Source organism: Pleuronectes platessa, chromosome 12 (genome assembly GCF_947347685.1).
Source record: "Pleuronectes platessa chromosome 12, fPlePla1.1, whole genome shotgun sequence".
NCBI lineage: Eukaryota > Metazoa > Chordata > Actinopteri > Pleuronectiformes > Pleuronectidae > Pleuronectes > Pleuronectes platessa.
This window is the reverse complement of record NC_070637.1, coordinates 24068989-24093004: the sequence shown is the minus strand read 5'-3', so window position 1 is coordinate 24093004 and position 24016 is coordinate 24068989. Positions and strand designations below refer to the sequence as shown.

Genomic DNA, 24016 nt, shown 5'->3' with positions numbered 1-24016 from the left:
CTTTGGGTCACATTATCCAGCACTATCACCCCCCCCCCCCCCCCCCACACCCCCATCCACACATTAATGTAACACAGAAGCTATATTTTATTTGTCTCCAGGATTCTTATCGTTTCCAAATCACTGGTTTTTTAATATGCAAATCCATATTTTCCTTGCATCCCATCAGGCAAAGTTTTCTGTCTCTGGTACATTTATATTTTGTTTGCGTTTTTCAATGCAACATAAAGATAAGGTGGCTTTGCAGCTGGATTAGGATTCCTGCTCAGGGGCTGAGGAGATAAGAAGGAAAATCATTAAAATAAGCACTGTCGTAATAATAATACTGTGTTAAACGAATGCTTGGCTTATTTAATAATATGCACCCACAGGGAAACTAATTATAGATTCATGCTAATGCTGCGATTCATTTTCAACATCTGCACATTTGAGAAGACAAAGACAGATATGATGTAGTGCAGTTTAATGGTGAGCAGATGTTTTCCAGCGTTAAGGGTGGAGGAGGATTCTTTGACGTGGGCTCTGGTCACGTTTAGAACATGTGTCATGTACAGTGCCTTGCATAAGTATTCACCCCCTTTGGACTTTTCTACATTTTGTCATGGTATAACCACAGATTAAAATTTATTTCATCGTGAGTTTATGTAATGGACCAACACAAAATAGTGCATCATTTGGAAGTGGGGGGAAATATTACATGGATTTCACAATTATTTACAAATAAAAATCTGAAAAGTGTTGAGTGCATATGTATTCACCCCCTTTACTGTGAAACCCCTAACAAAGATCTGGTGCGACCAATTGCATTCACAAGTCACATTTGCAAGTCACATAATTAGTAAATAGGGTCCACCTGTCTGCAATTTAATCTCAGTATAAATACACCTGTTCTGTGACGGACTCAGAGTTTGTTGGAGATCATTACTGAACAAACAGCATCATGAAGACCAAGGAGCTCACCAAACAGGTCAGGGATAAAGTTGTGGAGAAATATGAAGCAGGGTTAGGTTATAAAAAAATATCCAGAGCTTTGAACATCTCTCTGAGCACCATAAAATCCATCATAAGAAAATGGAAAGAATATGGCACAACCGCAAACCTACCAAGAGGAGGCCGTCCACCCAAACTGAAGAGTCGGACAAGGAGAAAATTAATCAGAGAGGAACCAGGAGGCCCATGGTTACTCTGGAGGAGTTGCAGAGATCCACAGCTGAGGTGGGAGAATCTGTCCACAGGACAACTATTAGTCGTCTACTCCACAAATCTGGCCTTTATGGAAGAGTGGCAAGAAGAAAGCCATTGTTGAAAGGGATCCATAAAAAATCCCGTTTGGAGTTTGCCAGAAGCCATGTGGGAGACACAGCAAACATGTGGAAGAAGGTGCTCTGGTCAGATGAGACCAAAATTGAACTTTTTGGCCTCAATGCAAAACGCTATGTGTGGCGAAAACCCAACACTGCCCATCACCCTGAGCACACCATCCCAACAGTGAAACATGGTGGTGGTAGCATCATGCTGTGGGGATGCTTCTCTTCAGCAGGTACAGGGAAACTGGTCAGAATAGAGGGAAAGATGGATGGAGCCAAATACAGGGAAATCCTTGAAGAAAATCTGATGCAGTCTGCAAAAGACTTGAGACTGGGGCGGAGGTTCATCTTCCAGCAGGACAATGACCCTAAACATACAGCCAGAGCTACAAAGGAATGGTTTGGATTAAAGAATGTTAATGTCTTAAAATGGCCCAGTCAAAGCCCAGACCTCAATCCAATAGAGAATCTATGGCAAGACTTGAAGATTGCGGTTCACAGACGGTCTCCATCCAATCTGACTGAGCTTCATCTTTTTTGCCAAGAAGAATGGACAAACCTTTCCATCTCTAGATGTGCAAAGCTGGTAGAGACATACCCCAAAAGACTTGCAGCTGTAATTGCAGCGAAAGGGGGTTCTACCAAGTATTGACACAGGGGGGTGAATACTTATGCACCCAACAGATGTCAACTTTTTTGTTCTCATTATTGTTTGTGTCACAATAAAATTTATTTTGCACCTCCAAAGTACTATGCATGTTTTGTTGATCAAACGGGAAAAAGTTTATTTAAGTCTATTTGAATTCCAGTTAGTAACAGTACATAATGGGAAAAAGTCCAAGGGGGGTGAATACTTATGCAAGGCACTGTATGTGCAGATGAATTAACATGAAGTCCAGAGCTGGTCCAGAATAAAGTTCCAGAACAGATTCAGCATCGTCCCCCCGAAGGAAATGTCAGACACCATCTACCACATTGTTTGTTCATTTACAAACATAGATATATACATTTCAAATGCATTTTAATGAGCTGTATGTTCTGCAAAAACAAACATAATTTATATGAAATGAGTTTGTGTAAATTGTGCAAAACCATTATTTTCTTTAGTAGCATTTAACGTGTGGAATTATCCAATATTCAGTATTTGTAGCATATAAGTAAAACTAGTGGGATGGTCGGAAAGTGGTTAGCTCCGCCTTTTCTTGGACCTTTTCTCCCGGATCATGAATCCACCTGTTCGTCCGACGGGTTCTTTCTTGTGTCTCTCTTGCTCGTGAGTTTCTTGGTGAATCAAAAAGTATTTTTTGTGTAAACATGCTACTAATAGCAACGAAATCATAACCTCCATCATCAGAGGATTTGGGACCATAATAACAATGCAGCTGAAATAATGGAAATACCTTTTATTCTTAAATCTGTCACCAAAAGGGTTAAATACAAATTTGTATTCTATCTTTGATTTGACATCACTTTGATGCTCATCAAGCCGTCCAGTGACCCATCACGCCCCATCTGTCTCCCTTCATTTGTTAATGCCATTATCCTTTAATTCTTTAATACTGTGAACTGTATTTGCCAAAACAGACAGACAGACAGAACTAAATCTAAACACTCCACCTAATGAAATGTATTTAATTCACAGATTTCCATAAACATAGGATCTCCATGTGATAATGTGCTCTTTTATACACGCAGCCCTGCCTTTATGCATGTATGAGCTCGTAATGTAAAGAAACTGCAGGTCGACCGATCACAATGTGTTTTATAACAGCTCTGTTCATTATGTCCATTTTGAGACTGGGACTGTTTCTTTCGTGGGAGAAAATAATAAAGAGGAGCAGGAATTCTCCATCGTTCATCAAACCTGATGAGACCCAACAGGACAGATGACGCTGCACTGCTTCAGGGGGAAAGTGTCGGTCCTCCCGTGTGCAACCTGGCTCTCACATCGCTCTCTCACACTCAGGCCTGTGCAGACCGAGATGCTGGCCGGACCCCAGGAGGCCCTGCAGATGGGACAGCTTGTGCCCGACTGTGGGTCGTCACATCCAGACGGCAAAATGTCACAAAAATGTCAGGGGGAAACCCGGTTGGCTTCAGAGCGGCTTCTCTTCAGTGATCCACCAGTGAACAGCACCAAAGGAAAGGCCAAACTCCCCTCCACTCAAGTGCTGTCACACACTGCAGCCATTAGTCACACACCGCCTCACTGTTTTATTCCACTCTTATTCAAAGCTGAAGACTATAAGAGTCAGGGTTGTGTATTTATCGGAGAGGAGTGCACATTTACTGGGAACAAACAAAGCCAATGGCTCCTGATATTTATGCTAACTGCGACAGAGGAGTGCTCTTTGCAATCAGTCCGTGGCTTTAAAGGGCTGTTAAATAATCTATGACCTTTATAGGACCAGTAGGAATTGCCACAAATTTGGCAGAAGTTACCTCCTCCTCCGAGTGTCTGGCTCTGAACCAGCTTCCCTCCTTCCGCCTCCACCGGGCGACAGCCGCCTGCAGCTGACGCAAACTGCAGAGGCTGCATATTCACACAGGAGACGACGAGAGAGATCCACCGCAAATATCACGTTTAAAGAGATATCACTCGTAGCTTCTGCACGGAGATACAGTGATTTAGCAAAAAGGAGGAATGAGCTGGGTAGTCAGTGACTGTACCTGTCTGTGCACAGAACCCTGAGCTGCTGCTGCCGTCTTGAATCTCTGCTGTTGTGACCGATGATGAGTCCCAACCGCTGCTGCTGCTGCTGCAGACCCAATTAACTCAGATTAATCCTATGGGGTCCACGGGTGTCTGCACCAAATACCAAGACAACCCACACATAGGAAGTTGAGATATTTCAGTTTGGACTAGAATGTCGATCCCTGTATCACTACAGCTTGGTTTGAAATGCAGCTGTTCCAGATGTTCCTACACTTTCAACAGTTAGATGTGAAAACGGGTATTTAAGAGACAAACACTTGAAAGTAACACTTGAAGAAGTCACTCACTCACTGTTAATACTCAGAATAGAAGATAAATTATAGTCATTTTGAACATTGGGCCAGTAAACTAAAGCTTATTTTATTCTAATGTAGCATTGCACATTACTCCCAGCTTCTTTTTGTGTATTTAAATTGCACACAGCTCCAGAACATCCTCTAGATGTGACGTGTTAATGCTAACTCCCTGGACATAAATCACAACAAACACACACACACCTGTCCCACGTACACTTTCTCGGTGAAGACACCTTTGTGTTCTGTGGGTTTTCGGTGTCAGGAGCTCGTCCCCGCGGTGTTTGTTAATTAGAATGTGAAGCAACTTCTCCCTCAGTATCTAACAAGCTAATTACGAGCTAATTATATCCAGGCAGCGAGGTTAGTTACCTTTGCAAAGTTGAGAAGTTGATAGAGATAATGCAGCAGCGAGGTCGGCCATTAGAATTGATGCTGTAGCTGTTTTATATAGATGACAAAGGAAGGAAGTTGAAGCTCAGGAAAACGGGTTCGTCCTTTTATTAGAAAACATAGAAATTAACGCTAACTTCACAGAAAGACACAAACTGGGCATTTGGCAACAGAAAAAAAGACAATGCACATTCTTTAAATGCAGAAAACACATCTTGACTGTCTAATTTTCTCTTTAGGCTGATGAAAAAGTTGATAAGAATTAAAAATAGTACAAAATATGCTCTATGAGACAAACAGCTACACACTCCCTGGCTTGTAGCTCTGCAGCTGCTGGTAGAATCCAGCGTTCGGACGAGTCGAGGGCCTCGCCAGCTTCACCTGGCTGAACGCATCATCGAACAGCAGCCCCTCCCGCAACATCAGGTAGCCAATCACAACGGAGGAGGAGCGTGACACGCCGGCGTTACAGTGGACCAGCACAGCGCCCCCCTGTGGAGAGAGGAGAGGTGCGTAAGACAAGACATAGAGAAGTTTGATTGTTTTGTTGATGATACTTTATTTTGATTTAACCACCAGAGTTGGTGCATTTTCAGCAGTTCTGCCGACAGCGTGATAAACGTCTGCAGGTCCCTTCACCCGGTGGGAGACACTGTCAATGTCCGAAATTCACAATATCTGCTATTTGGAATTACAAGTCAGAGGCTGACGTGAACCTCTTTCCACTTGGCTGCTCATAATTACAGTCGTGAACGCAGCACCGAAGAGAAAAAGGGAACAGTTTGGAAATCCTGGTCTTTTCTTTTTTTTTTTACAACCCCCAGATGAACAAGTTCAGGAGAAGAAACATGAATTTATCTGAACCTAAAATCATGTTCACTACGCAATTTTGCAAAAACTAATAATATGGTTCAGAAAGTTCAAGCTATTAATGCAGCTGTACGACAAAATGACAGATTAAAAGAGCGATTCACCTCAACTGCAAACCTTTTAAATCTGTTTTATTTGCAGAGATTTCATGATATTCACATCCTGGATTCACGCTGCTGGTATCTGAGCGTTAAAATCCTCCACATAGCCACTTGTCACGTTCTAATGAGCGAGTGTAGTGTTCATGCTGATGTGTCTTCACAGCTTGAACTGTTATTCTTTCACAACTTGTGAAAATCTGCAATTTCTGACTTGTCACCATCTCTGAAAGCAGCATTAGTCAGAGCATGAAATCTGTGTGTTATGTTGGGGTGTGTGCCGCAACATTTGTGATACGATTAATATTAATGCTGATGTAATTATTTTACCGCCTCGAGTGTCTGGCTGAAAATAAACTTTTAAAATTCCAGCCACATCTGTAGACAATGCGTGCAGGCCCTCGGCTCCGGAGCCTCCCGTCCCTGGAGGAAGTCTCTGCTCGGGCTGAAGTGGAGCAGAACACAAACTGTACAGCACATTTTTGATTTCACACGTCAATCCATACCCATTGAGGGGCAGAGGATTTGAATTGGCTGAACGCGCACATGCAGCACTCCGCTCGCTGTAATTGACACGTTATCGCCGTTATTTGTGCTGTAATCCAATCAGACGGCTCCTCGGGGGAAGATACAATCAAGTGAAGCACGTATAGAACACACCGAGAACAATCTCAGTCCTTTATAGGTTTCCATCAATCAGAAAGGTTGTAATATTTCTGCCGGGGCCTGCAGTCAGTACAGTTACAGATCAGCTCTTGTTTTCTTTTTCCCCCGGAAAAGAAAACATAAACACAAAACTTCTACAGACTTGAAAATTGCCTGAGCCAGATAATCCATCACCGCAAACATGGAGACGTAATTTGGTTTTGTCAGAGTTTCTTGTTTTGCTGTTATTTCATTGCGCTCGAGCTGAGTGTTTTCATATCAGCGCTCACATCACATTACGTTCTGCTTACGGTCAATCTCCTGACACACGCACACACACACACACACAAACAGACACACACACAGACACACACACACACAGAGAGGGGAGGAAATGCACGTCTCTACCAGGAAATAATCCCTTTACATGCAGCGTGTGAGAGGGAAAACTAAATGCGAGCAGAAAACATTTCGACTTTCAACATTAACTGGCCCCAGCGTGGTCTTTTAATAGGTATCCCGACCACCCGCCTCGTCTTTGTGCCGGGTTCCAGATAAACCGACTGTTGGATGTGTGTAGACGGCGTCCAGAGAGGAGGCAGGAGAGCTGTGTGTGCACACTGACATGTTAAATTAGCCAGCAGATATAAAAGACGGCATTTTCAGGCTGCGTTGAGCCTCGGGGGAGAAAGTAGAGCCAGAAAGGTTTAAATAGATTTGACACTCTCTTTTCATTTTACCTGGTGAAACAATGAAAGTCGACTGTGGATGTTCGTGTGTTTGTGTTTGTGTGTCAGCATCTGTCAGTGGTGGAAAATGATGAAATGCATTAACACAAGTAGAATTTAGATCAAACTTCACTCAGATATGTCAATTGCATACCACTCTACTCACTTTATTCACCTCTTCACAATATTTCAAAAGGAAATGTTCCCAGTAGTAGTAAAACTCATCTCTACGTCAAGAAATTAAAGCATTAAAGCAACACTGTGTCACTTTTACTGAGCAACAGCGCCCTCTTTAGACCCAAGTGGTAATTAATGTAGTTGGGCTCCAAGTCCAATAACTATAAACACAGCCAAGAGGTGGATATTGTGGATATTCCCCATGATCCCTGGCTTCTAGAACCAGAAGAGCAGACGCTAAAACAAATCCGCTAAACTCTGTTTAGACTTATTCATAGCTTCAAAGTTTTTCGGCTGATTATTGGAGTTAAACGCTGTTTTTTCATGACTTCTTATGGCTTGTTTATCCTCTACATGAGATACTTATACGTAAATAGATTAAACCATTTAATGTTCGTCTTCTAAACGACTATGGACGTAACGAAACAGACGAAACAGAGCTGTACCACCTTTGGTAATACGGAATGAAACTCATTTGAATCAAACTGCTATTTTAAGTTTTAAAAAGTTGTCTAGTGTTGATTAAAATTCAGCTTTTATAGGAAACTGAGAATGTATCAGAATTATGTATATCAGTGGGTTTTGAAGTCTGTGTCTGCGAGCCTCCCCTCGGACCCCCTGACCCCCCCCCTCCTGCTCAATCCATGGCTGCCCATGGGATCAAGACTATTTAATTTGATCCCACAGACACTCAACAGTTGAGCCTCATGTTGCTGTTTGACTCGACTCGAGACCACAACAAACATAAGAAGGTTTGTCCTGAAGCTCTTATTAGTCTCTGACTCCGGGAATGGGAGAAAAGCAGTGAAATCTCTTTATCCATATCAGACGAGTTTAAGCTTTTTCCAGAAGATCTCCTTCTGATAACTAATGTAATAAGTAATGTATTTTCCCCTGAACTGTGTTGAGCGCCCTGTGGAGGCCCACCTACCACTGTGAGAACCTCTGATGTATATTAATCCAATTACACACGACATAAACACACAAGACTGACGGCTGCTTTTACTTTAAGGGCCTTCGACAAACTTTGATGATAATACTGATGATTCTTGACTGGAAGGAGTATTTTTACATTTTGAGAAATATGTTTCTTTTTCCTTTCTCGCCTGAAGACTGACTCGTCTCATGTCTGCACAGTAAACATGAAGCAACAGCCAGTCGGCTTGGTTTAGCATAGAGATCGAAGAACAGCCTGTTTCTTTCTCCAAATCTGACAAAGTCCATTTACAAGAACCTCTAATGCTCGTTAGATAATACTCTGAATCCTGTTTGTTTGTCTGTGCAAAAATATTGGTATGTGATAACAACAATTTGTATTTTCCCTGCTGAACTTTGTCTATTTCAAGCCAGGACCCGTAACAAGTCACCAGTAAAGGCTGCAAGAAGAAAATCTAATTTAGGAACTGGGAGAAGCTTCTCATTCAGTGTGTAGATGTGTAAGTCTACCTCCAATTTAAAATGCTTTACATAACACATAAAAAGCATCAAAACTACAATGTAAAAGTGACTTAAGATTTATACATATTGCTTATATAAATACACACAATACAAAAACCGACCTGCAGTTCTCTGGCAGTTTGCTCCAGATACGTGGAGGGATAAAAACTGCCTCTCTATATTTTCACCGGCAGATCAGAAACGTGTTTTGGCCCTAAACCATCCAGTGCTTTCCAAACCAACAGCAGGATTATGAAATCAATTCTTTGATGGACAGAAAGCCAGAGTGAAGATCTGAGAACTGGACCAACGTGATCCACTCACTTGATCTCAGCGAGGACTCCTCGAGCAGCAGAATTCAGAATCAGCCGCTGATAGTCTTTTGTTTAAAGACCTGTAAACACAGCATTACAGCGGTAAAGTCTTTTCCAAATCCTGCTGAGACCTTTAAAGTCCTTTAATAAGTTCTTGAAGTGACAGTTAAAAGGTTGTCTGATTGTCTTAATGTGACTGTTTCAGGTCTCTGAGAAATTACTTTAAATTTGTCTTCCTTGTCTCTTAGAAATGTGGCTTTTAACCTTTATCTTTGTTAAAATGAATTAAAATGCCATTGTTGTTGTTGTACTTGCTCAGAGCTTGGTGATGTAAACTTGTATCTCATCTGCATAATTATGTTGTTTTCCATAATCCGAGCTAGTTATAAACAGAGGAGTCCCCAGAACGGAGCCTTGGGGAACTCCACCTGTTATTATTGTCTGCTTGGATGTATAATTACTTAAATACACAAAGTAATTTGAGTAAAATTAGGCTATTTTAGTTTTATCCCAACCAGTCTGGTATTATCTTTAGTCTGACTCTGTTGGATGCAGCTCTCAGATGCAGTAATATTTAAACTTAGGTTTGGCAGATGTGATCGAATCATGTCATGCAACTTGATTTGATTTTAAGTGGACACAGGGGCAGCGTATTTCCTGAATGTGACATGGAGGCTATGGCTGCTGGCGGAATTTTCTGAATTTTCAATGCTGTGGCAAGACATTTTAATTCATTGGACACTGACAGCCATCTAGGAATGTGCATTATTATAGTTTTTGGTAATGGTGTCCACCTTGTTCCAAAACTGAATAAAATAGCTTTAGTCTCAGAGGTTTTACAGAAATTGTGAAATCCAACTCTCATTGTGAGACGCAGATGGTGTGTGTACCTGTTCTCGAGCCTGGTCGATGAAGGAGCTGCATTCTTCCAGATAAGAAGTGATGTCAGTTTCTGGGAGGTCCAGGATCTGCAGCGTCTTGTACACCAGCTGATCTGGGAACAGGTTGTTTACTCCGTAGGCCACGTTGAGCACATGAGACACCTGATGGACACAGAGACAATGGGAGAAAATGACCCTCGAGCATTGGCTTGTCTTTGCTTTGGCAGGACAGTGAGACATGTCGGCCACAGTGATGACATGACACGGCCTGAACTTGGCTGAGGGAGCAAGGGCACGAAGACGGAGAGCGAGAGAAAGAAGGTGAGTGAGAGGGAGAAAAGGAGGGAGAGGGGGGGGAGAGGGGGAGAGAAGACAGATGGCTCCGATTCATTTTGCAGTACCTGTCTACTCTCACTTAAATTTAGCTTCCCTCAGAGGGTTGGATTCTCTCCTCCTCTGCATCTTTGAATTGTTCTGCTGCCTCTCGACCGTTCATAACATCCAATATTGATTCTTTTCAGTTTCAGGATGAGTCTGGTGCTAGAGGTTTTTTCTTGTTGTCGACAAATCCCAGGAAAATGCCCGAACCAGCAATAAACTGATCCAACTCTACTAACAATTATTGTGTGTGTGTATTAAAAGTCTGATAAAGCTTCATCCTCTGAAAACCAAACCCGTGCAACCACACTGTGCAACATGTACCTTCAACACACATCACAGTTTAGTATGTGTTGATCCCACAGACGCTGCTGAAAGAGAGCAAACTTATTAATTTTGCTACTGAAAATAGAACCCAACAAATGCATAATGTACTCAGGTCATATTTTCTCCAAACTACAATGCCCGGCTAATAGGATCAATCCATGCACTTGAAAAACGACCTAATTAATAGTGTCACATTATTTTCAATCTCTTGGGGCAAAGTCGGCCACTTACAGTCATTAACAACAACCAGCACATCGAGCCAAATGTCAAGCAAATATATCGTTAACAATAAAAATGAGAATAATGGCAGTTCATCTTTGATATGAACACAGGATGGTATAGAACTAGTATTCTGGTATATTTTTTTATTTGATAGTTTGACAGGGAGATTGTTCATTGATCAGAATTATGTTAGTGTTAACATATCGTTAGTTTTACGTTATTTGTTGTTTGTGGCTAGATGTTCAAATTTCAAACAAAAGTAGAATAAAATAGCAAACTTCATAAAACTGTACAACATTAAAATACTTACACAAATATAAAAAACACCCTGATAGAAATAGTGACTACAAGAAAATAACTTCGGTCCTCTCTCTCTCTGACACAAAAACAAATGTCTGGACTTCCGCAAAGCAGATGATCCTCATTTTCTTTCAGGCTCTTCTCATCCATTTCTAAAGATTAGATGGAAAAGCTAAATAAACCAGAGTTGCAGTTCACGCAGCCGGAAACCAAACTTATCCTCAAACATTGAGATAAATCAGTCAATGTAGAAATGTGCGGGAAGTGTGTTTAACATGTGGAAGAGCAGAAGACAATCTTACACGGACATGGATAATGGATAATATAAGAATCATGCAAACAGGCAGTGAATGGACGTACATGTAAATGTCTTCCTTGTGTATTGACTCTCCAGATTACAGATTTGATTTCCTCACAAACTACACTTTTACTGTTACGGCCTTTTCATTCCGACACCATTAAATGTTTATTAAACGTTTTACCAGTGAGGGCAGGTTTTTATAAAGCATCCTCTGGGGCCTGCTATCAAATCTCCTGGGCTTTAAATGCTACCTGGTAATTTATGGCTGGTTTGGTTATTAGCCAGTCAAGGTTTCATCCCAGAAAGTGAAGGTATTTGTAATCTCTCCAATTCATCATGGTGAGACTGCACAGGCAGCAATATGCTGGTGCCTGGGAGCAGCCACTGCAGAGAGGAGTCGTCTCATTCCTCTGATGTGGAGGAGCAGGGCTGAGACTTACTGTAATCATTTACTCCCTCTACTGAGCTACACTGTCACTGCATGAGTCACGAAGCTCCTCCGGCTGCCGGCTGCTGGTTGCTGCCGACACATGAGCAAGGCACACATACGCGGCTGCCTCTAATCTCATGTCACCGCACATATCATCACAACAAGGCAAGGGCAGGCCCGCTCTATTGATCCCTCTGCACTGACCTTACATCTCTGCAGGGTGTCCGAGTCATGGGCTGCATCCTGAGAGCCTGAAAAGACAGAAATAACTCTGTGATTTAAAAAAAATACTTTGAGAAACTAAACCTACAGTTACAAAAATCATTATGAGTAATTCAGGGAGTTGTCAGTTGATTAATCTTTTGAATAAATCATTTTTACCAAAACATTTACATTATTCTAGCCTCTTCAAAAAGACGATTTGCAGCGTTTCTTTATGTTTTGGTGGAATTTAAATTGAATATCATTGGATTTCAGATCAACAGAGCTCTGGAAACATGTGGCAGGTATTTATTTTACTTTTTCCACACATTTTAAAAACTGAACTGTGAATCCCTTAATTGTAAAAAATAATTAACAGATGAATGATATTGAAAAACTGCTTAGTTGCAGCTTTATTCCTGATACAATCAGCGTATGAAGGGAGGAATTTAATCCCATAAACTGTCCATTCAGTGTTTTAAAGTTAAGTAGCATCAAGCAAAAGCCACAATATATCAGAAACCCTTCTCTGTACAGTCAGTCTGATTTCAGTCAGAGGAAACCAACAGAAAGAACAGGAATGTGAATCGAATCAAAGTGACAACAGCCTTTTATAAGAGCAGGAGTTTCAATGAGTAATGCAGCAAAGGAAGCAGCTCTAAGACTAATAGAGGAAATTCAATCAGAAGGACCCACACAACAATTCAATTCCTCAAATATGTCTTCATAGCTGGAAAATAATAAGAGAGGAAAGGAAACAGAATACGATCGCGGGGCCTTCACCAGATTCTCTGCAGCAGCTCACAGCCTTTAAAGTCGCTCATGTATGCACTCTTTGCATCCGCCAAGCCACTTCCACATAATGCCAAATTCATGGGGTGGAGGCTTAAGTCTAAATCCGAAAGGGATGGAGCATCTCTGGAAACAAGCCAGCACCCGGCACATGAGCCTCATCAGTGTCGAGAGGAAAGATTCAAACTGACACGTCTGTGAAATGATGCAGGATGCCAGGATTTTAAAAAACATTTTTCCAACACAAATATGACACGGGAGCATGTTCAGTCTGCTAAACTAGAAACGGCATATCCCATCATCTTTTTTCATCTTATAGCAAAGGTTGACAACTATTCTAATTCTATATTTAGAAAAAAAACGCTATATTTGCTTGACGTTTGGCTCGATTTGCCGGCGGTTATTAACATCTTTAAGTGGCCGACTTTGCCCCAAGAGATTGAAAATAAAGTGAGACATTAATTAAGTAGTTTCTCAATTTGAGGATTGATTTTTCCTGTTGGTTAAAATGGCTGTTTTCCACTGAAAAGCATCTAACTCCACATTTGGTCATTTTTAGGTTGTGGAAGTGAATCAAGTGAAGGAGATGTATTCTATCGACTTTGTGTCTGTTTTCTTTGCTTAAAACTTTATTGTTTTAAGCAAAGAAAACAAGTTTTGATGTTAAATAAAATCCTATGTTGTTTTCTTTAACAGCCATCTATAAAACAGAAATACTTGTGGTAAAAGTTTGACAGGTAGCAGCAGGTTAACTTATCGTGGCATACAGACTGGAAACTGACTCCTGTCTGTTGCTCCATATTTACCTCACATAGGAGTGGTGCTAAAGTTTTCAACTAACTCAGATAGAGAGGAAATATTATACATATTATTACAGGTGATTTCATCTTGCAGCGGTAATATGGTCATTTTGAGCCAGAGTATGTGCAGAAGTGTCGTGGTTTGGAACTTTGGTTTCACAAACACACACAGAGCCAATCAGGTGCCTGTCTCAGCTGTCAATCATAATGGTTTACCTTGTTAATACATCATAAATAAATAATTAAAATCAAACTTGAACACTTGATCAAACACCAGTGTGATGCAAAATGAATAAAATGACAGAAACCGTCTTTGAGGAAAATGTATTTAACATGAACTTTCCACTGTCCACTATATACTGTATATATATATCTTTATATATATATATATATATATATATATATATTACATTTACGTGTGTGTCAAAATAATAAATACATTTGGAATTTACCAATGATTGGAGAAATATGACTGTAAATCCATCAGACACTGAGATCACAGTGTATTGCTAAGAACAGCTGAGGATGAACAAAGTGTGTATTTATATATATTCATGATATGACAAATGTGACAAGAGCATCAGACAAGAAGCAGCTTCCTTGACAAGTCGAGTTAGTTCTTGAAATTACAGTTGAAAATATATCAAATGTGTGTTTTTCATTCTTGAATGGCAGACTGTGAGAAAAACCACAATGACAGGAGGCAATTTCCCCAATACTCGGGAAGCCGATCAGATGACCAGCTGAGTGTCAAAACCAGTGGATGTCAACACGGATGTGGTGCAAGACGATTCAATTACCCCGGAGCTGCTACAGAGGATAATTAACGTGTATTTTGGGAAATCAGCAGCAGTTTCATGTGATTCCAGAAGCGCCGAAGCCCCGTGTGAAAAAAAGTCACCTCTATGTAATCTAACAGATGTAATATTTCATTGATCCCTGCTGAGATATTCTGCTTTGGACTCTCTCCAGCCGAGAGGTCAGAGCGCAGCGTTAGCATCAGGAGCGAAACAGCACCCCAGCGCTGGGAGGAGGAGTCAATGTCAGGCCCAAGGACACGTCAGCAGGACGGATACATGCTGACATGTGAGGGTGTCAACCCGCGTCCTCCAGCTGCAGGGCACCGCGCTGCCTGAGACCAATTCAGAATTAATGACATTGATTTATTTGTTATTAGTAGTTTGTTTATTTATTTATTATTAGAACAACCGTGACCTTGTGCCTTTGTGGACTGGTGACTCTGGGGAACTGATACTGTCGGACACTCAACACCTCACAAGCTCCCCTGAGGCTTCCCCACTGAAACTGACACCGCGCTGCCGTAAATACCTCAGCCTCTCAGTAACATTTTGTTTATTCCTTGAAGTCCCCACAATTATTATGAATATTATTATTATTAGAACTAGTAATATTGGTGGCAGGGTCGGGTCGTCCATTAATGTGAAGGTGGAGCTTTCATCCCCATTGTACCTCAAGCCTGTCTCTAATCGCTGAGCCGCTGGTGTGTGAACAGAATGAACGAGCTGTATGAATGAGTGAACGTGACATTTAATATAACGCACTCCAATGGCCGTTGATACTAGAAAGGCTCCATATGAATATGGTCAATTTACCATTTACTAGAGGCAGCTGTCACAGTGGTTGTTGGAGCAGCTGCAGTGGAGGTTATAAAGATGGTATGTGTTTTAAAGACAGTAGTGATGTTAGTAAAGAGCAGGAAATAACTATTCTATGATCGTATATAGAATTAATATGAATATTTGTAGTAGTATCTCACTAACAGGAGATAGTGGTGCAAGTTTTGATGTAGTAGCCTCACTAGTAATAGCACTGGTATGACACTTAATTGAAGTAGTGCAGTAGTAGTATGTGCAGTCATAGGATAAGTAATATCAGTAATTCTAATAATAATCATGGTAATGGTGAGTGACAACAATAAGAAAATATGATGGTAAAAGTATCTAATGTGTAGAGCAGGGAATACATTCCACAGAACTTAGGTAATAACAATAGTAGACTAGCACTGGTAGTAGTACTAATTGGGTGGTGGTAAAAGTAGTAGTGGTGGTAGTAATAGTTTTAGTAGGTAGTAGTACTTATATTACCCAGTAACAGGAAGGATCTAACGACACCAACTTGAAGGTCCAGATTTGTATCTTCTACAAATCCATATCCACTTCCCTCCTCCAGCTCCTCCACCCGCTCCACCTCTCCCTCTCCCCCGTCGCTCCTCGTCTCCAGCAGCTTCCGACCCGTCACAGTGGTGACACGCGTGCACTGCTTCCTCAGACGGTTTTTGGAGAAGCCGTGGATCTCCTGACCCAGTGACTGCATCACACCAGGGTCTACAGCTGGAATAGACAGGAGTCCACAGAGAATTGTTTATATTCAGAGATTACAATTAACAACCACTAAACACACTTAATTAAATTTGACATCTTTCAGTCATTTAAAAGAACTATACACGTATGTATAATATGTGTAATACAGTATATAAAACAGCTAAAGCCCCCCCAAAACTTGACGTATTGTTGAATTATAAGTTTCTGCTTCTTTTTCACATTTTAGATGTTAGTATTGTACTTTATTTATAGCAGTGTATTTATCTGATTACTTAAGATACAACAAATTCATTATTATGCTGAGTATAGGGAGAATTCAAACAATACCAAATACTGAATACAAAACAATTAAATAAGCTCCATCTTTACCAGCTGCGATATTAAAATGATGTAGTCATCAATGCATCAGTTATTACAATCCATTAATTACATATCACATAAAACTGCATGGTTCATTCTGCACAACGAGTACTTTAAACTTTGGTACTTCGAGTATATACAGTGCCTTGCATAAGTATTCACCCCCCTTGGACTTTTTCCCATTATGTACTGTTACTAACTGGAATTCAAATAGACTTAAATAAACTTTTTCCCGTTTGATCAACAAAACATGCATAGTACTTTGGAGGTGCAAAATAAATTTTATTGTGACACAAACAATAATGAGAACAAAAAAGTTGACATCTGTTGGGTGCATAAGTATTCACCCCCCTGTGTCAATACTTGGTAGAACCCCCTTTCGCTGCAATTACAGCTGCAAGTCTTTTGGGGTATGTCTCTACCAGCTTTGCACATCTAGAGATGGAAAGGTTTGTCCATTCTTCTTGGCAAAAAAGATGGAGCTCAGTCAGATTGGATGGAGACCGTCTGTGAACCGCAATCTTCAAGTCTTGCCATAGATTCTCTATTGGATTGAGGTCTGGGCTTTGACTGGGCCATTTTAAGACATTAACATTCTTTAATCCAAACCATTCCTTTGTAGCTCTGGCTGTATGTTTAGGGTCATTGTCCTGCTGGAAGATGAACCTCCGCCCCAGTCTCAAGTCTTTTGCAGACTGCATCAGATTTTCTTCAAGGATTTCCCTGTATTTGGCTCCATCCATCTTTCCCTCTATTCTGACCAGTTTCCCTGTACCTGCTGAAGAGAAGCATCCCCACAGCATGATGCTACCACCACCATGTTTCACTGTTGGGATGGTGTGCTCAGGGTGATGGGCAGTGTTGGGTTTTCGCCACACATAGCGTTTTGCATTGAGGCCAAAAAGTTCAATTTTGGTCTCATCTGACCAGAGCACCTTCTTCCACATGTTTGCTGTGTCTCCCACATGGCTTCTGGCAAACTCCAAATGGGATTTTTTATGGATCCCTTTCAACAATGGCTTTCTTCTTGCCACTCTTCCATAAAGGCCAGATTTGTGGAGTAGACGACTAATAGTTGTCCTGTGGACAGATTCTCCCACCTCAGCTGTGGATCTCTGCAACTCCTCCAGAGTAACCATGGGCCTCCTGGTTGCTTCTCTGATTAATTTTCTCCTTGTCCGACTCTTCAGTTTGGGTGGACGGCCTCCTCTTGGTAGGTTTGCGGTTGTGCCATATTCTTTCCATTTTCTTATGATGGATTTTATGGTGCTCAGAGAGATGTTCAAAGCTCTGGATATTTTTTTTATAACCTAACCCTGCTTTATATTTCTCCACAACTTTATCCCTGACCTGTTTGGTGAGCTCCTTGGTCTTCATGATGCTGTTTGTTCAGTAATGATCTCCAACAAACTCTGAGTCCGTCACAGAACAGGTGTATTTATACTGAGATTAAATTGCAGACAGGTGGACCCTATTTACTAATTATGTGACTTGCAAATGTGACTTGTGAATGCAATTGGTCGCACCAGACCTTTGTTAGGGGTTTCACAGTAAAGGGGGTGAATACATATGCACTCAACACTTTTCAGATTTTTATTTGTAAATAATTGTGAAATCCATGTAATATTTCCCCCCACTTCCAAATGATACACTATTTTGTGTTGGTCCATTACATAAACTCACGATGAAATAAATTTTAATCTGTGGTTATACCATGACAAAATGTAGAAAAGTCCAAAGGGGGTGAATACTTATGCAAGGCACTGTATATGCTGTTTATTCTAATGCATGTGTGCCTCCACTTGGGTGACATGTCTGCGGGACTTTTACTTGTAAATTAGTATTTCTACACTGTGGTACTACTTTCACTTCAGGAGAATGTCTGAGTTCGTCCTCCTCCTCTGATCCAGACTGATTCTGAGTAACACCTCTGACATGTCCCTGCCTCGTGCACCCACCTGATCTGATTTAAACGGTTTGAAATCAAAGGGAATCCAGGAAATCCTTCCACCATCGGAGCTTGAGGTGTAAATGATAACACACAGCAGCTGGAGTTCAGAGAACACGAGATAAACCAGTGAGAGACAGATTGTGCTGCAGCGATGGAAGCTGAAACCAGAATGAACACAAACGATCAGCTGAGTCGGAAGCTGCGTCAACAGCACGACGCGTTCAGGGACCCAGGAGAGAAATAGGACATTATGGCGTTCACTATGAACCCAGATCTATCTAGCTGACGATTCACCATCACGATCAATCACCATGGTCACGATCCATCACCACGATCCGTGATCAGGATCCACGATCATGATCCATCACTAGGATCATAAATTACTGCACATCTTACATTCATATGAATTTATCTTAGTCATGTCCCTTTCTTTACCTTTCAAACAACTACTGCAATTTTCCACTCTTGTCTCTTTAGTCCTCTTTTGTTCTTTGCTCTATGTGCATATGCCCTTGACATTTACATAGAGTACATCTATCTATCTATCTATCTATCCATCACCATGATCGACAATCCACTATCAAGATCACGATCAATCACCAATATTGATGATCAGGATCTATCGCCATGATCAATGATCAGTATCCACGATAATAGAAGTAGCAGCTGTAGTATTACAGTCATTACTTGAAGTAGAGTATGAGTATTTGTTACTTAGCACAGTCAAAGTGGGAGTAATATCAGTCCTGTTGGGGCCTTTAATGGACGTATACACTTAGTGGCCCTTGCTTTTTGCTGTGTGTCTATGAATCCCTCCTTGAAATTAGTCACATGTATTGGAAGAAATTGATAATAACCAGACTAACTCTGACAGCTGATTTCGGAATGTGGGTGTGCGGTGCTGCTGTTGCCATGAGGGCCGTGAAGGCAGCACGCTCCAGCCCCAGGACACCTCCTCATCCCTGAGACCGAGAACCGAGGCAGGGACACGGAGGGGTGGAGTACAGGAAGCCGCTGTCCACCACCAGCCGAACATGGGCCCGATCTAACCCGTCTCACCGAGCTTCTTCCTCCGCCTCAACTCTGTGGGGGACCCGGCGAATAATCTGCCATTTTGCTTTTTGATTTGATTTCCTGGACGGATCTTGTGGGACATTAAAGCGAGAAGATGTCTCGGGGAGTGATCCAGCCCAGCCAGCAGAAGCTGGCCGAGAAACTCACCATCCTCAACGACCGGGGCATCGGGATGTTGACCCGTGTTTACAATATCAAAAAGGTTCGCGCACACGGACACACACGCCACGGGTTCGAATCCCCGAGTCTGACACACCGGGAGCGTTTAGCATGAGATAGATCGGATCTGCACCTGCATCCCGAACTCCGCTGTCAGTGTTCGGGGAAAAGCATGGATGCTCGAGCAGCTAGCACCCACTTACCTCTATATTAATAAACCACCATGTCGTTTACACCACCCAGTGTCAATAATGTGTGCTAATTATGTGTTTTAAATGAGTTAAAAATCCCTTTTAATGGACACTCACGTTTTCCTAATGGTTTTCCTCGGGAAGCAGGATGTGGGCTGGGTTAGCTAGCTAGCACGTTAGCTTGCGGTAAAGATGCCTGTCGTGTTTTACGATTCGAGGCCGATTTAAAACACAATCTCCGGGCCGCAAGTTTTGTGAGCAGTGTGTCGAGTGGGTGCTAGTGTAAATACCAGATAATGGCCGGGACGTGTTTAAGTGGAGCCCCGGGAACAGCCAGGCCTGCTGCGGCGGCGGTAGCTGCTTTAGCTAACGTCGGCTGGTAATGGCGGAGGCTGCTGGCTAAAGCTAAAATGCTAAAGCTAGCAGTCGGGCGTCGTCTCTGCTCCATGAAAACAACAAACCACAGATCCAGCTTCTGTCTGGTTATTGTGTTTAATTAATTATATCAAACCAGTTAGTCACCTGCAACCTAACTCAACGTTATTATAAATTATAATGGTATATTTATACATCAAGCTATTTAGCCTGATGCTCCTAAGTGATAAGAAAATGGAGCAAAAAGCCAAATATAGGCTGTTGATAATATGTCCATTTAATCAGTAACTTTAGCTACTGGTTATATTAATCAGCACATAATAATCAATACGAGGGATCAGCAGTGATGGAAAGTATCTCAGATAATTTACTCAAGTGTCATTTATGAGTCACTTATGCTGCATTTGATATCAATTAGTAGCATTGTGATTAAAAGTTCAGTGTATATTTATATAGTTGTTTTTTATGAGCACAGTGAAGAGGTGTAACAGGTCAAGATTATGACTTTCTGTTCATGAAGAAGAGTTAAAAATCACAACCGTATAAATAACACTGTCGACTGATATTAATTTGGATCTATGTTATCTTATTTTTATTTTTTAGTCCCCAGGCAGATGTTAAAAAGTCATATTGAAAAAGAGTATGAAATAGAAATAATATAATCACTCAAGTATGCAGAACAATAACAAACAGATCATTCTCATGTTAGTAGTAACATTATTCAGGAGACCTTTAAATCGTGCAATACAGAGTCTCACAATACAAAACATAGCAAACGAATACAATGAGGGATATTTAATGTTAATATAAATATGCAGTAATCACAGCGTTCTACTGGATAGTCACACTAACTGAAACTAACAAAGCAGAAGCACAGACGTAAAAAACACGGGCAGCATATACACTTGTATTACTTCTATATTTATCAACTCCTAAACGTTTCAGAGGGAAATAAGTTTGACCCAACTACATAGAATGAACTACAGAGATTAAATAAAGTGTTTCGACCTCTGCCATAAAAACATGCTCCTCATTATGTTTCTGATATTTGCAATTCCACCAAAAAGGCATAAATTCAGCTTCTCACTTGGTTTCATTACAATTACCGAGGAACAATATTTCAAATAAGGTTAAACATTAGAGAAACGTCATTTTATTAATGATCTTAAAACCCCTCAGATTCATCGTGCATCATGTTTAACAATCTTATAGTAGATATATATATATATAATAATATCATCAGTCACAGGGAATACATAACTGCATAACTTGTGGTTATCTTGTTAATTTCAAGTATATCTAGCTGATAATACCCCTGTTTTTACTTTATTGTATTGATACTTTTACTTGAGTAATGATCTGAATACATTGTCCACCATTGGTTGTAAGAATTCACTATGATGACTCAATATAGACCAGTAGCAAAAAAATCGAAATAATAAAATGTACAACATAACAAGTTTTAAAATGTATATAATGTATGTATATAAAACTAAAGCTTGCAAGAATTTAGCTTCCCTTGATGGACTTGGCGATTGATTGATGAACTTTTTCCTCCAGTTATTCTAAATATTTCACCACAAATATTTAGAATAACTTTTACGCTTTCATACACTGTCCCAGTGCAATATCCACGTTTATGTGAAATATAACCCAATTATTAATGTTACTGACTCTTCAATGTGATGCTCAATGGTTTGTGTGTGGGAGGAAAAAGAGAAGTGGGTCTGTCTGTGTGGGACGAGCCTTTGTGCTTGGGTGTGTATGATGAATAAAGAACAAGCGGGAGAGAGTGAAAGAGGTCACTGATGAAGTTTTAGAGAGTACACAGAGTAGATGTTAGAATGTCTGAATGCCAATACTGTGTTCTAACTATTGGCATTTTGTGAACTCGGTTACTGTTCAGATAGTCAACTGCTATTCGTAAAGCCTTTTTATCAGGTTTCTTATTTATATTTATACTCGTCAGCAGAAAAAAACATCAGCAAATTAATTTATTTCCCCCACTGTCAACACAAGTGTGTTTTTAGTTTGTGTAGAAGTTTTAGGACAGTATGAGACACAATCAGAGATTTTGCTGCTGATTGCTCTTCTTAATCCGCCCTTCCTCTCCTCCCTCCTTCCTTCCCTTTTCTTTCTGTCCGTCCTACCATCCTCATATCTCCCCTGCTCCGCCTCACCATAAGGCTTCTGAACACATCCACCCTGTAATGGTGTTCATATGTTTTTTTGTTGTTGTTGTTGGTTTCTTTTTACCTTGTGAATATTAGCAAACCTCCCAGCATCCTCCAGCATCTGCATCCCAAAGCCAGAAATGAAAGAACCGGGGATATAATTTGTGATACAGTATATCAGCAGTGCTCACTCTGGCTCCCTCAATGGCCATTTGGAGACTAGCTTGATCCCTTTTTATTTCTGAAATTTCTTAAGTGATTCCCAGATGAAGCACTCACAAAACCTGTCTCCAATTTATCATCTGTGGAGTAACTTCATTATTTCTTAATAAAAACACAGATGACAGACCCGGTTGTTTGGTTTCTGCCTTTGGGAGAGAGCAATTCATGTTCACTAACGGTATTATTATCATCCAAGATCACAGTAAAGTTCTTTTCCATTTTAAGTATTGTCACTCATTACATACCCACCGATTAGCTGCAGTTAACCTTTAAATCTGCTCCTTAAATTCCCCTTAACAGTCACCTTTCCTAATCCTGGCTGAGTGGCATTCAAGTTTTTCTTTGCTGTGCTTATCTTTCAGCCTGTGAACCTTCTAACATCATATCTTTGTCTTGCACACAGCGCTTACATGTATTTATTTTACTTAATCTTGCTTATATTCAGATAAATCCCATAGTCTCCTAGACTGCTATGCAGTAAGTGAAAAATATACTTTTTCCAATGCATCATGACAGCAAGTACAAAGCAGGTTACTTCCTTATGTAAAACTTTATTGGCTTTTCGGTTCTCTAAATACCAGCAGTAGGATTGACTGCAGGATTGCTTATATCCACAGGGGGAAACAGAGAGAAACAACAAACCCAACACCTGTAAATTTAGATGCAGTAAATGTAATCACTCTACAACCATCACCAGGCTGGAGTTTGTTCTGCTACTTTCAGATGTTAGTTTTAAATGTCTATAAAAGTAGGTAAGTAAGTTAAAAATGTTGCGATTTGAGTTAAGACAGGGAGGGTTAAACTACAGGTCATGTTTCCAGAAAGACTTTTGCATTAGAGTGCATATATTTTACGGTAGTGATATGAGTTTTCAGTTCGGAAATTTGCTTACACTCTACCTGAGCACTTTATTAGGAACACCTTCAAATCTGCATATTCTTGCACTTAACCAATCAGCCAATAACATGGCAGCAGTGCAACGCATGTAACCCTCCAGATACAAGTCAACTTGGAGGTCACGTGATTTTCTTAACAACACAAAGAAGTCGTCAGTTCTTATCAACACAAACTCTCTTGGCAATTTTGTCAGTTTCTTCTACGCGTGTTTAACCGCTTTTCATTTTTGCGTCGGTCGCACATTAGAAGCATTACGGCTTGCGGTGAATCCAGCAGGGGGATCCCCTGCTGTGTTCACTCATCAACTTCTCCTGGACCCAAGTCGACCATCTTCTTATGGCTACTTCCAGCAGAAGAATGCATCTTCAGACAAAGCAGGTTGTCTAGAACAGTTTTCTAGACAACTTGCTTTGTTTGTCAATCAGGACATACAAAACAGGAGCGTGTATCTGCCGCTGATAAATCTGCAGAACAGATGCGATGAGACATCAACTTGTCCGACATCTTGTGGAATTTATGCCATGAAGCTCGTAGACTGTTTTTAAGAGCAAAGAGAGTAACTACTCAGTATTAGTGAGGCGTTCCTGATAAAGTGCTCAGTTAGTGTGTAGTCAGAGTGTGTAATGCAATGTACCAGTGGTCCTGCCTACTGCTGCTGGTA

At 40.9% G+C, this 24016-nt stretch overlaps 2 protein-coding genes across 7 annotated transcripts in view; one reads left to right on the top strand and one right to left on the bottom strand.

The window, feature by feature from the left end:
• Positions 1-4783: 4783 nt before the first annotated feature.
• Positions 4784-20086, bottom strand: LOC128453284 (dual specificity protein phosphatase 19). Of its 3 annotated transcripts, none has more exons than XM_053436079.1 (5): positions 19978-20086; positions 15716-15961; positions 12022-12068; positions 9869-10021; positions 4784-5201 (listed from the first exon to the last, which is right to left on the bottom strand). In XM_053436079.1, the coding sequence occupies exons 2-5, from the start codon at positions 15942-15944 to the stop codon at positions 5010-5012; spliced, it is 621 nt and encodes a 206-aa protein (XP_053292054.1). In that variant the 5' UTR covers positions 15945-15961; positions 19978-20086; the 3' UTR covers positions 4784-5009. The 3 variants fall into 3 exon arrangements, with proteins under 3 accessions (XP_053292054.1, XP_053292055.1, XP_053292053.1); XM_053436080.1 differs by lacking the exon at positions 19978-20086 and adding an exon at positions 19805-19970; XM_053436078.1 differs by lacking the exon at positions 19978-20086 and adding an exon at positions 18271-18471.
• The window catches only part of nckap1 (NCK-associated protein 1), a 27607-nt gene continuing 22798 nt past the window's right edge, over positions 19208-24016 (top strand). For all 4 annotated transcript variants that reach the window (XM_053436077.1, XM_053436076.1, XM_053436075.1 and 1 more), the window contains exon 1: positions 19208-19539. In XM_053436077.1, the coding sequence (XP_053292052.1) occupies positions 19432-19539 (108 nt within the window). In that variant the 5' untranslated portion in view covers positions 19208-19431. The remainder of the gene's footprint in view (positions 19540-24016) is intronic.